At 43.5% G+C, this 14,598-nt stretch overlaps 1 protein-coding gene across 1 annotated transcript in view; it reads right to left on the bottom strand.

Moving 5' to 3' along the window:
• The window catches only part of slc6a15 (solute carrier family 6 member 15), a 35,134-nt gene extending 23,297 nt beyond the window's left edge, over positions 1-11,837 (bottom strand). Inside the window, exons 1-2 of the mRNA XM_029759223.1 lie at positions 11,658-11,837; positions 9,577-10,063 (exon numbers count right to left, since the gene is read on the bottom strand). Coding sequence (XP_029615083.1) covers positions 9,577-9,898 — 322 coding nt within the window. The 5' untranslated portion in view covers positions 9,899-10,063; positions 11,658-11,837. The remainder of the gene's footprint in view (positions 1-9,576; positions 10,064-11,657) is intronic.
• Between the last annotated feature and the right edge of the window lie 2,761 nt (positions 11,838-14,598).

The following is a 14,598-nucleotide window of genomic DNA, read 5'->3' as shown; positions in this document are numbered from 1 at the left end:
GGTACTCCCTGTATATAGCTCCACATTGATCTGGGACTGGTACTGCCTGTATATAGCTCCACATTGATCTGGTACTGGTACTCCCTGTATATAGATTCACATTGATCTGGTACTGGTACTCCCTGTATATAGCTCCACATTGATCTGGTATTGTTACTCCCTGTATATAGCTCCACATTGATCTGGTACTGGTACTCCCTGTATATAGCTCCACATTGATCTGGTATTGTTACTCTCTGTATATAGCTCCACATTGATCTGGTATTGTTACTTCCTGTATATAGCTCCACATTGATCTGGTACTGGTACTCCCTGTATATAGCTCCACATTGATCTGGTACTGGTACTGCCTGTATATAGCTCCACATTGATCTGGTACTGGTACTCCCTGTATATAGCTCCACATTGATCTGGTACTGGTACTCCCTGTATATAGCTCCACATTGATCTGGTACTGGTACTGCCTGTATATAGCTCCACATTGATCTGGTACTCCCTGTATATAGCTCCACATTGTTCTGGTACTGGTACTGCCTGTATATAGCTCCACATTGATCTGGTACTCCCTGTATATAGCTCCACATTGTTCTGGTACTGGTACTGCCTGTATATAGCTCCACATTGATCTGGTACTGGTACTCCCTGTATATAGCTCCACATTGATCTGGTACTGGTACTCCCTGTATATAGCTCCACATTGATCTGGTACTGGTACTCCCTGTATATAGCTCCACATTGATCTGGTACTCCCTGTATATAGCTCCACATTGATCTGGTATTGTTACTCCCTGTATATAGCTCCACATTGATCTGGTATTGTTACTCCCTGTATATAGCTCCACATTGATCTGGTATTGTTACTCCCTGTATATAGCTCCACATTGATCTGGTATTGTTACTTCCTGTATATAGCTCCACATTGATCTGGTACTGGTACTCCCTGTATATAGCTCCACATTGATCTGGTACTGGTACTGCCTGTATATAGCTCCACATTGATCTGGTACTGGTACTCCCTGTATATAGCTCCACATTGATCTGGTACTGGTACTCCCTGTATATAGCTCCACATTGATCTGGTACTGGTACTGCCTGTATATAGCTCCACATTGATCTGGTACTCCCTGTATATAGCTCCACATTGTTCTGGTACTGGTACTCCCTGTATATAGCTCCACATTGATCTGGTATTGTTACTCCCTGTATATAGCTCCACATTGATCTGGTACTGGTACTTCCTGTATATAGCTCCACATTGATCTGGTATTGTTACTCCCTGTATATAGCTCCACATTGATCTGGTACTGGTACTCCCTGTATATAGCTCCACATTGATCTGGTACTGGTACTCCCACAACTTGCAGACTTGTTTACGTGCTGCTGTGCGTTTTGTTGCCAACCTTACTTTGCTACATTTTTAGTTTTTCCCTCACTCAACTTTTTTTTCATTCAACTTTTTTACTCCGGACGTTTTATCTGGACATGGTTCGTCAAGACCTCCACCAGCCGAAGCTAAGTAGTAACATTAACATGATGCCTTCTAATTGTAGTCGTTGTACTTAAAGTGGTTGTTCCACTGGATATCATAAGGTGAATGCACCAATTTGTAAGTCGCTCTGGATAAGAGCGTCTGCTAAATGACTTAAATGTAATGTAAAATGTACTTATAATATACAGGAGAACGATCGCCTTACAGCGAGGGTAGCTGTGCTGCAAGCCCAGCTTCAGACCCAATCGTTAGGCAAGGGTAATTTCAGTGTAGGAAAGGATGAAACAACGTCTGTGCCACCAGTAAGTACAGATAGTAACGTTAGTATAAATCCCCTCGCACAGTCCCCGCAGCCGGACAACTTTCTCATGGCTTCTGGAGGGAAACGCTGTAGAAATGCTCAACCGGTGTCGCTTATTCAGCCGACAGAAACTTTCAACCGGTTCTCCCCATTAAGCAGCGAGTCGGAGTCAGAGGCCAAGCTTTCTCTGGTCTCTGCTCCTCCCGTTATGGGGTCTGAGACGCCAAAGCCTCCCACCATTAGCTCTGACAAATTGAAAACCCTAGTCATTGGTGACTCCATTACCCGCAGTATTAGACTTAAAACTAATCATCCAGCGATCATACACTGTTTACCAGGGGGCAGGGCTACCGACGTTAAGGCTAACCTGAGAATGGTGCTGGCTAAAGCTAAAACTGTTGAATATAGAGAGTATAGAGATATTGTTATCCACGTCGGCACCAACTATGTTAGGATGAAACAGTCAGAGGTCACCAAGTGCAACATAGCTTCAGCGTGTAAATCAGCTAGAAATATGTGTCGGCATTGAGTAATTGTCTCTGGCCCCCTCCCAGTTAGGGGGAGTGATGAGCTCTACAGCAGAGTCTCACAACTCAATCGCTGGTTGAAAACTGTGTTCTGCCCCTCCCAAAAGATAGAATTTGTAGATAATTGGCCCTCTTTCTGGGACTCACCCACAAACAGGACCAAGCCTGGCCTGTTGAGGAGTGACGGACTCCATCCTAGCTGGAGGGGTGCTCTCATCTTATCTACGAACATAGACAGGGACAATGAAATAGGGTGCAGGCCAGGCAGCAGGCTGTTAGACAGCCTGCCAGCTTAGTGGAGTCTGCCACTAGCACAGTCAGCGTAGTCAGCTCAGCTATCCCCATTGAGACCATGTCTGTGCCTCGACCTAGGTTGGGCAAAACTAAACATGGCGGTGTTCGCCTTAGCAATCTCACTGGAATAAAGACCTCCTCCATTCCTGCCATTACTGAAAGAGATTGTGATACCTCACATCTCAAAATAGGGCTACTTAATGTTAGATCCCTCACTTCCAAGGCAGTTATAGTCAATGAACTAATCACTGATCATAATCTTGATGTGATTCGCCTGATTGAAACATGGCTTAAGCCTGATGAATTTACTATGTTAAATGAGGCCTCACCTCCTGGTTACACTAGTGACCATATCCCCCGCGCATCCCGCAAAGGTGGAGGTGTTGCTAACATTTACGATAGCAAATTTCAATTTACAAAAAGAAAAACAACGTTTTCGTCTTTTGAGCTTCTAGTCATGAAATCTATGCAGCCTACCCAATTACTTTTTATAGCTACTGTTTTCAGGCCTCCTGGGCCATATGCAGTGTTCCTCACTGAGTTCCCTGAATTCCTATCGGATCTTGTAGTCATAGCAGATAATATTCTAATTTTTGATGACTTTAATATTCACATGGAAAAGTCCACAGACCCACTCCAAAAGCCTTTCGGAGCCATCATCAACTCAGTGGGTTTTGTCCAACATGTCTCTGGACCTACTCACTGCCACAGTCATACTCTGGACCTAGTTTTGTCCCATGGAATAAATGTTGTGGATCTTAATGTTTTTCCTCATAACCATGGACTATCGGACCACCATTTTATTACGTTTGCAATCGCAACAAATAATCTGCTCAGACCCCAACCAAGGAGCATCAAAAGTCATGCTATAAAATCTCAGACAACCCAAAGATTCCTTGATGCCCTTCCAGACTCCCTCTGCCTACGCAAGGACGTCAGAGGACAAAAATCAGTTAACCACCTAACTGAGGAACTCAATTTAACTTGCGCAATACCCTAGATGCAGTTGCACCCCTAAAAACATTTGTCGTAAGAAACTAGCTCCCAGGTATACAGAAAATACCCGAGCTCTGAAGCAAGCTTCCAGAAAATTGGAACGGAAATGGCGCCACACCAAACTGGAAGTCTTCCGACTAGCTTGGAAAGACAGTACCGTGCAGTATCGAAGAGCCCTCACTGCTGCTCGATCATCGAATTTTTCCAACTTAATTTGGGAAAATAAGAACAATCCGAAATTTATTTTTTTATACTGTCGCAAAGCTAACTAAAAAGCAGCATTCCCCAAGAGAGGATGGCTTTCACTTCAGCAGTAATAAATTCATAAACTTCTTTGAGGAAAAGATCATGATCATTAGAAAGAAAATTACGAACTCCTCTTTAAATCTGCGTATTCCTCCAAAGCTCAGTTGTCCTGAGTCTGCACAACTCTGTCAGGACCTAGGATCAAGGGAGACACTCAAGTGTTTTAGTACTATATCTCTTGACACAATGATGAAAATAATCATGGCTTCTAAACCTACAAGCTGCATACTGGACCCTATTCCAGCTAAACTACCGAAAGAGCTGCTTCCTGTACTTGGCCCTCCTATGTTGAACATAATAAACGGCTCTCTATCCACCGGATGTGTACCAAACTCACTAAAAGTGGCAGTAATAAAGCCTCTCTTGAAAAAGCCAAACCTTGACCAAGAAAATGTAAAAACTAATCGGCCTATATCGAATCCTCCATTCCTCTGTACATTTTTTGAAAAAGCTGTTGCGTAGCAACTCACTGCCTTCCTGAAGACAAACAATGTATACAAAATGCTTCAGTCTGGTTTTAGACCCCATCATAGCACTGAGACTGCACTTGTGAAGGTGGTAAATTACATTTTAATGGCGTCAGACCAAGGCTCTGCATCTGTCCTCGTGCTCCTAGACCTTAGTGCTGCTTTTGATACCATTGATCACCACATTCTTTTGGAGAGATTGGAAACCCAAATTGGTCTACACGGACAAGTTCTGGCCTGGTTTAGATCTTATCTGTCGGAAAGATATCAATTTGTCTCTGTGAATGGTTTGTCCTCTGACAAATCAACTGTAAATTTCGGTGTTCTTCAAGGTTCCGTTTAAAGGACCACTATTGTTTTCACTATATATTTTACCTCTTGGGGATGTCATTCGAAAACATAATGTTAACTTTCACTGCTATGCGGATGACACACAGCTGTACATTTCAATGAAACTTGGTGAAGCCCCAAAATTGCCCTCGCTAGAAGCCTGTGTTTCAGACATAAGGAAGTGGATGGCTGCAAACTTTCTACTTTTAAACTCGGACAAAACAGAGATGCTTGTTCTAGGTCCCAAGAAACAAAGAGATCTTCTGTTGAATCTGACAATTAATCTTGATGGTTGTACAGTCGTCTCAAATAAAACTGTGAAGGACCTCGGCGTTACTCTGGACCCTGATCTCTCTTTTGACGAACATATCAAGACTGTTTCAAGGACAGCTTTTTTCCATCTACATAACATTGCAAAAATTTGAAACTTTCTGTCCAAAAATGATGCAGAAAAATGTATCCATGCTTTTGTTACTTCTAGGTTAGACTACTGGAATGCTCTACTTTCCGGCTACCCGGATAAAGCACTAAATAAACTTCAGTTAGTGCTAAATACAGCTGCTAGAATCCTGACTAGAACCAAAATATTTGATCATATTACTCCAGTGCAAGCCTCCCTACACTGGCTTCCTGTTAAGGCAAGGGCTGATTTCAAGGTTTTACTGCTAACCTACAAAGCATTACATGGGCTTGCTCCTACCTATCTTTCCGATTTGGTCCTGGTTCGAGCCCGGGTTGCGGCGAAGAGAGGGACGGAACCTACACTGTTAAACTGTACATACCTACACGTACACTACGGTCACAAGACACAGGCCTCCTAATTGTCCCTAGAATTTCTAAGCAAACAGCTGGAGGCAGGGCTTTCTCCTATAGAGCTCCATTTTTATGGAATGGTCTGCCTACCCATGTGAGAGACGCAGACTCTGTCTCAACCTTTAAGTCTTTACTGAAGACTCATCTCTTCAGTCGGTCATATGATTGAGTGTAGTCTGGCCCAGGAGTGTGAAGGTGAACGGAAAGGCTCTGGAGCAACGAACCGCCCTTGCTGTCTCTGCCTGGCCGGTTCCCCTCTCTCCACTGGGATTCTCTGCCTCTAACCCTATTACAGGGGCTGAGTCACTGGCTTACTGGTGCCCTTCCATGCCGTCCCTAGGAGGGGTGCGTCACTTGAGTGGGATGAGTCGCTGACATGGTCTTCCTGTCTGGGTTGGCGCTCCCCCTTGAGTTATGCCGTGGCGGAGATCTTTGTGGGCTATACTCGGCCTTGTCTCAGGATTGTAAATTGGTGGTTGAAGATATCCCTCTAGTGGTGTGGGGGCTGTGCTTTGGAAAAGTGGGTGGGGTTATATCCTGCCTGTTTGGCCCTGTCCGGGGGTATCATCGGATGGGGCCAGAGTGTCTCCTGACCCCTCCTGTCTCAGCCTCCAGTATTTATGCTGCAGTAGTTTATGTGTTGGGGGGCTAGGGTCAGTCTGTTATATCTGGAGTATTTCTCCTGTCTTATCCAGTGTCCTGTGTGAACTTAAGTATGTTCTCTCTAATTCTCTCTTTCTCTCTTTCTTTCTCTCTCTCGGAGGACCTGAGCCATAGGACCATGCCTCAGGACTACCTGGCATGATGACTCCTTGCTGTCCCCAGTCCACTTGGCCGTGCTGCTGCTCCAGTTTCAACTGTTCTGCCTGCGGCTATGGAACTCTGACCTGTTCACCGGACGTGCTACCTGTCCCAGACCTGCTGTTTTCAACTCTCTAGAGACAGCAGGAGCGGTAGAGATACTCTCAATGATCGGCTATGAAAAGCCAACTGACATTTACTCCTGAGGTGCTGACTTGTTGCACCCTCGACAACTACTGTGATTATTTTTATTTGACCATGCTGGTCATTTATAAAAATTTCAACATCTTGGCCATGTTCTGTTATAATCTCCACCCGGCACAGCCAGAAGAGGACTGGCCACCCCTCATAGCCTGGTTCCTCTCTAGGTTTCTTCCTAGGTTTTGGCCTTTCTAGGGAGTTTTTCCTTGCCACTGTGCTTCTACACCTGCATTGCTTGCTGTTTGGGGTTTTAGGCTGGGCTTCTGTACAGCACTTTGATATATCAGCTGATGTAAGAAGGGCTATATAAATAAATGTGATTTGATATATAGCTCCACATTGATCTGGTACTGGTACTCCCTGTATATAGCTCCACATTGATCTGGTACTGTTACTCCCTGTATATAGCTCCACATTGATCTGGTACTGGTACTCCCTGTATATAGCTCCACATTGATCTGGTACTTCCTGTATATAGCTCCACATTGATCTGGTACTGGCACTCCCTGTATATAGCTCCACAGTGATCTGGTACTGGTACTCCCTGTATATAGCTCCACATTGATCTGGTACTTCCTGTATATAGCTCCACATTGATCTGGTACTCCCTGTATATAGCTCAACATTGATCTGGTACTGGTACTCCCTGTATATAACTCCACATTGATCTGGTACTCCCTGTATATAGTTCAACATTGATCTGGTACTGGTACTCCCTGTATATAGCTCCACATTGATCTGGTACTCCCTGTATATAGCTCCACATTGATCTGGTACTGTTACTCCCTGTATATAGCTCCACATTGATCTGGTACTGTTACTCCCTGTATATAGCTCCACATTGATCTGGTACTGGTACTCCCTGTATATAGCTCCACAGTGATCTGGTACTGGTACTCCCTGTATATAGCTCCACAGTGATCTGGTACTGGTACTCCCTGTATATAGCTCCACATTGATCTGGTACTTCCTGTATATAGCTCCACATTGATCTGGTACTCCCTGTATATAGCTCCACATTGATCTGGTACTGGTACTTCCTGTATATAGCTCCACAGTGATCTGGTACTTCCTGTATATAGCTCCACATTGATCTGGTACTGGCACTCCCTGTATATAGCTCCACATTGATCTGGTACTGGCACTCCCTGTATATAGCTCCACATTGATCTGGTACTGGTACTCCCTGTATATAGGTCCACAGTGATCTGGTACTGGTACTCCCTGTATATAGCTCCACATTGATCTGGTACTGGTACTCCCTGTATATAGGTCCACAGTGATCTGGTACTGGTACTTCCTGTATATAGCTCCACATTGATCTGGTACTGGTACTTCCTGTATATAGCTCCACATTGATCTGATACTTCCTGTATATAGCTCCACATTGATCTGGTACTGGCACTCCCTGTATATAGCTCCACATTGATCTGGTACTGGTACTCCCTGTATATAGCTCCACATTGATCTGGTACTGGTACTCCCTGTATATAGCTCCACATTGATCTGGTACTGGTACTTCCTGTATATAGCTCCACATTGATCTGGTACTGGTACTCCCTGTATATAGCTCCACATTGATCTGGTACTGGTACTTCCTGTATATAGCTCCACATTGATCTGGTACTGGTACTCCCTGTATATAGCTCCACATTGATCTGGTACTGGTACTTCCTGTATATAGCTCCACAGTGATCTGGTACTTCCTGTATATAGCTCCACATTGATCTGGTACTGGCACTCCCTGTATATAGCTCCACATTGATCTGGTACTGGCACTCCCTGTATATAGCTCCACATTGATCTGGTACTGGTACTCCCTGTATATAGGTCCACAGTGATCTGGTACTGGTACTTCCTGTATATAGCTCCACATTGATCTGGTACTGGTACTTCCTGTATATAGCTCCACATTGATCTGATACTTCCTGTATATAGCTCAACATTGATCTGGTACTGGCACTCCCTGTATATAGCTCCACATTGATCTGGTACTGGTACTCCCTGTATATAGCTCCACATTGATCTGGTACTGGTACTCCCTGTATATAGCTCCACATTGATCTGGTACTGGTACTTCCTGTATATAGCTCCACATTGATCTGGTACTTCCTGTATATAGCTCCACAGTGATCTGGTACTGGTACTTCCTGTATATAGCTCCACATTGATCTGGTACTTCCTGTATATAGCTCCACAGTGATCTGGTACTGGTACTTCCTGTATATAGGTCCACAGTGATCTGGTACTTCCTGTATATAGCTCCACATTGATCTGGTACTTCCTGTATATAGCTCCACATTGATCTGGTACTTCCTGTATATAGCTCCATTCTTGTGTATTTTATTTTATTCCTCTCCGTGTGTTACTATTTTAAACTGTGCCTCGTTGGAAAGGGCTCGTAAGCAAGTGGTTTGCGATAAAGTCTTCACCAGTTGTGTTCCGTGCATGAGACAAATAAAATACCTTTTTTGCTCGTTCTGATATTTTTAGATTTTTTATTTGATTTTTCTGGGTTATGTGTGTATTTATGTATTTATTGCTAGGTATTACTGCCCTGTTGGAGCTAGAAACACAAGCATCTCGCTGCACCTGGTGTAACATCTGCAAATCTGTGTACACAACCAATAAACTTCAGATTTGATTTGTCATTGGTTGTTGCTGTGTGGTTAAAATAAGGCTTATTTAGGGGGGTTTGCTGGTATTGTGTGCTGTTATTGTTGCGTGTTGCAGCATGGTTATCATTGTGTTATTTGGTGGTTGTTACTAGGTTATTGAAAGAGGAGAGACGGAGACAGACTCAGACAGTCACGTGACCACTGTGATGTTGATCTTGAGAGCTCTGATCACCAAGGTCACAGTCTGGTTTTGACAGACGTGCACCACAACACAACAGGAGGTTCACACACTTAACATCCATACATACGCACGCACACGTACACACACACACACACACACACACACACAATGGGGCAGGCTAACCTTCCCAAATCCTAACCATAATGGCATGCGACTTCTATACCTTAACCAATAAGCACAACAGCCACTCACCCCCTCCGTTCTTTTGACACAGGTAGGGGAATCTCCAGACATTGCCCAGGCCTACAGAGAAGCCCACCTGGGCTAGGATGTATTGCAGCTTGCTGTTCCAGGCTGGTCTCGCTGCATCATCCTCTGCGTCCGAGCCTCCATCCTCCACGTCCATGTCTCCATTAAGGTCCTTTCCTTCCCCATCACCTCCGCCGCCACCCACGATCAGCGAGCTCTTCTTGAAGGAATCATCACACGTGTCCTCATTGGATAGCAGGTCCCTGACAGACTCCGTGACATCGTCGTCAAGTTCTCTCTTGACGGCCTTGCTGTTTTTGGGCATTTGATAAAGCAGACCAGGGCGTGGGGCAGAATGTCTTTTGGGCTGCTAGCGGGAGGCAGTTCAGTTCTGGTAGTTCTGAGGGCTTAAAGATGGACTGTCAGATAAAGAGTCTGTCTTGGAGGTGTGTGATGAAGGAGTTGTTTATTTCTTCATTATCACCAAAAGCTTGGGGCAGGAAAGAAAAATAAATGATTTAGGATATTGTATTCATATTCAAAATTCAATATTCATTATTTCAGGGCAAACAGAGTGGGGTTGTCATAACTATTAGATGTTAACACAGGACCCATTTTATGAAAATTAGGCTACAATATTGAACTTTTCTTCGTTATCAGCGAATGCCATAAGGAAAGCAAACAAAATCCTAGGGTATAATATCCATAATCCCAGTAAAGGCAGAATGAGAGTCAGTATTGGTGATATCACCACTCTGATGCACATAGAAAGAATTATGGTTTCTGTATTTACTGAGTAGAAAGAGAAGAGAAGAGAAAGGGAGGGAGGGAGGGAGGAAGTAAGGGGGGTGTCTGTCTGTGTAAAAAAAAGTTTCCGTTTCTATTTCAATGAAACCACAAAAAGGCCACGTTTTATACTGTATGCTCTATGATCACACTTCAATTGAATATAATCACCCCTAATCTCTTTCATCAGTCAGAAACGGTATAGTCTGGATGGTGTCCAACCTCGTGTGTACGCTTGTTAGAAAACTTGCCATGGGCAGTTGTTAAGGATAAACGATATAATGATTTAATAGTATTCTTTGTATTTCTGTTTTTAATTAAAATGTTTTTTTTTCAAATCATATTTTTGTCACAAGGAAATCATATGACAAATGTGACCAAAATCTATGGATGCCAGTGTGTATTGGTTACTTTGACGCATGACCAGAACATGGGAAGGTGTTCTGCTGTCTGCTGAGATTAGGGATCCGCGCGCCGAAATCATTGGCGCAGAGCACGAGGTCATTTGCATACGAACCCAAACACTTGTAATCTCAGCTCAACGTGAGAGCAGAAAAAACATACAAACGAAAGAAAAATACAAAACGACCCAGAATATAGCCCTAAATGTATTAGTATGATAGGTGTAATGTGATTACAATTCGGCCCATAGTTTTTAAAATCCACATTGTGAGTAAAATAAGACCACAATGATACAATGTTACCATGGTGCAGATTGTAGCAGCCTATTGCCTTTCACCGACCAGTGGTTTAAGTGATTAATAGATTTCCTTTGGCCACTTCCAGATTAGCCTCGTTTTAAAAGCATGGGCGTAATTTCATCAGCAAATAAACGTAAATGATAGGCCTAATACTCTGAAAATACCTACCGGTATTCATGTTGTCATTATAATAACATTTGACTACTGTATTAATGCGAATGTGCATTTCCATGTATTATGAATAAGAAATTGTTCCATGTTCGTATTGAATACGCCACCGTATGGCACATTTCCACTATAAAGGCTAAATTAAGCTATTAAATATGCTATACGTGTGTGTGTGAGAAAAAAAGCATGATTAAATGCATAAATGCCGAAAAAGCAATGGACCATACCTGGCGCCATGTGATCTATTGTGTATTCAAGAGACAATTTGTTCTAGGAATGAACATCAATGAATTCTTCACTCCCCGCCCAACCCATCTCTCCTCTCTGTGCCATCCATGTGGGGTATTTCATCATACACTCCCTGGCATCATCCTGCGCACTACCACCCTATTCAGACCAACACATCGATTCCTTTTAAATGAAATGTACCTTTAGTCGTCTTCAGTAAGATGGGGATGTTGGTCCTTTTCGGAATGATGCGTATCAAGGAATGAAATTGTGACAGAAGCACATGCACGGGGCAGACATCATCACTTGTAGGCTAACGCGTATATGGTGCTTTTATCGCCGCTGTGGTGTTGTATGAAACAGACACAAGTGCTTCGCCTCTTCTAGGATTTAGAAATACATCCAGCGCGGTAATAGGGGTGCTTGGTTGCTTTGTTTATAAATGTTTGATCCAAATTCCCATTCCTTTTTGGTCAATTTATCTCTTTGTGTATTACGGATTATGTATGATGATATAATTATATTCATTACTATCGTGAATGCGCAGGATAAACTAAATAATTGTTTTAACATTTTCCTGATCCCCCCTATTTGCACTTGGTATGTTCTACTACGACTAACCCCTTATTAGCTCCTTCACTAGAAGGGGGGTATGTGTGGGTAGAATGTGCCTGTATTGTAGCCTATCTATTAGGACTGACTTGTGATTGTCCTATTGTACCTACAACTTGTAATTAGGTATGTGGAATAGTCAAAGACCTACATGCTGTTTTAATTCAATAATTGTAGCCTACACAGGGCATTGCGAGTCACCACCACTAAATTCAAATCTGAACTCGTGTGCTGCTTGCCTTGCAGAAGATACAACCATGTAACTACAGTAGCCAGGTATGCAATCAATCAGTTACATCATTTCCATCCGTTATAGCCTACAATACACTTATTGGTCAGTTTATTAGGTACACCCATCTAGTACGGGTCGGATCCCCCTGTATCAATCAATCAAATCTATTTATAAAGCCCTTTTTACATCAGCCGATGTCACAAAGTGCTATACAGAAACCCAGCCTAAAACCCCAAACAGCAAGCAATGCAGATGTAGAAGCACAGTGGCTAGGAATAACTCCCTAGAAAGGCAGGAACCTAGAAAGAAACCTAGAGAGGAACCAGGCTCTGAGGGGTGGCCAGTTCTTTTCTGGCTGTGCCAGGTTGAGATTATAACAGTACATGGCCAAGATGTTCAAATGTTCATAGATGACCAGCAGGGTCAAATAATAATAGTAGCCATGGGATTCACCTGCTCAACGACAATGTTCAGATACGCTGTGGCATTCAAACGTTGCTCAATTGGTGTCAAGGGACCTAACGTGTGGCAGGAAAACATTCCCTATACCACCGCCACCAGCCTGTACCGTTGACACCAGGTAGGATGGGGCCATGGACTCATGCTGCTTACGCCAAATCCTGACTCTGCCATCAGCATGACGCAACGTCCAACCAGCCAATGTTTTTCCACTCCACAGTTGTCCAGTGTTGGTGATGGCGTGCCCACCGGAGCCACTTCTTCTTGTTTTTAGCTGATCGGTGTGGAACCTGGTGTGGTCGTCTGCTGCAGTAGCCCATCTGTGACATGGACTGATGAGTTGTGCGTTCTGAGATGCCGTTCCTTCACACCACTGTTGTATTCCACCATTATTTGCCTATTTCTGGCCCACCTGTTATCTTGCACAATTCTTGCCATTCTCCTTCAACCTCTCTCATCCACAAGCTGTTTTCACTCTCACAGGGCTGCAGCTGACTGGATGTTTCTTGTTTGTCGTACCATTCTTGGTAAACCCTAGACACTGTCTTGTGTGAAAAGCCCAGGAGGCTGGCCATTTCTGAGAAACTGGAACCAGCACGCCGAGCACCGACGATCATACTAAGCTCAAATTTGCTTAGGTCACTCGTTTTGCCCAATCTAACGTTCAATCAAACAGTAACTGAATGGCTCGATGCCAGTCTTCTTGCTTTATATAGCAAGCCACGGCCACATGACTCATTGGGTCTGTAGGAACGAACCATTTTAGTGAACGGGGCTATGTACCTAATAAACTGGCCACCGATTGTTGGTCTATATGGTTTGCCTAAATAAGTTCCACACATAGTTAATTATGGAAGGCTATTTGACTTGGGCAAGCTGTTTCAATGATGCCATTATTGCTTTGTAGGCCTATGACAGTCATGATAGTAGGTAGCCTAGGCATTATAGGCTATATGCTATAGCTCGTTAACATTTGTATTTACGTTTGTGATACAGATATATCCTACTGTAGGCCTATTGTAGCATTGCTGTCTGACACTAATGTGATCTTTCCACTGAATTATAGGTTGCACTTTTTGTTTAAAAGCTACAATTTTCTATTAGAATGTTCTTTTTAAGTAACACTGCGTACTCCGTAACCTCTGAGGGGCAGTGACTGACTGGTCCATTGGGACAAAGCTCTTAAAAAACGAGAATGGACTCTATCTACATGTGTATTTATCCTACTGTTTTTACCAAACAAATGTCATTATGTTGAAATATTTCATCTTTAAGTTTACAACTTGCTCCTCTGGTTGGATTCACATGTGCAAAACGTCAAATAAGGAAAACAAAATAAGCAATTAGGTGATCCCATAAATTAATCTTGACCATTGAAACATTTTGTCAGTTACAGGGCTTACATGTGTTCCATATATATACTGTATGTTACAGGAGAAGGTCAATTTGGGAAATGTATACCTTCCCCGTAACACATTTGGTAATGACAAATAGAAAAAATAAATAGATAAATAGTTCATGTTCTGAACCCTCTAATCCCCTATCTAACCTTTTAAAGAAAGCTGAGTCACTGTGACCTCTCCCGATCATTGAGAGGTAGACCTAGACAAATCAGTCTGTTGGAGCCTGGTAGGAAGACCCAAGGCTGCCCTCCCTCCCTCCCTACCCACCTCCCTCCCTCCCTCCCTACCCACCCACCTCCCTACCTACCCACCCACCTACCTACCTACCTACCTACCTACCTACCTACCTACCTACCTACCTACCTCCCTCCCTCCCTATCTACCTCCCTACCTACCTACCTCCCTCCCTCCCTCCCTACCTACCTACCTACCTACC

This window comes from Salmo trutta, chromosome 7 (genome assembly GCF_901001165.1).
Source record: "Salmo trutta chromosome 7, fSalTru1.1, whole genome shotgun sequence".
Taxonomy (NCBI): Eukaryota; Metazoa; Chordata; class Actinopteri; order Salmoniformes; family Salmonidae; genus Salmo; species Salmo trutta.
Note: the sequence above shows the minus strand (reverse complement) of the source record. Positions and strands in the feature narration are given on the sequence as shown.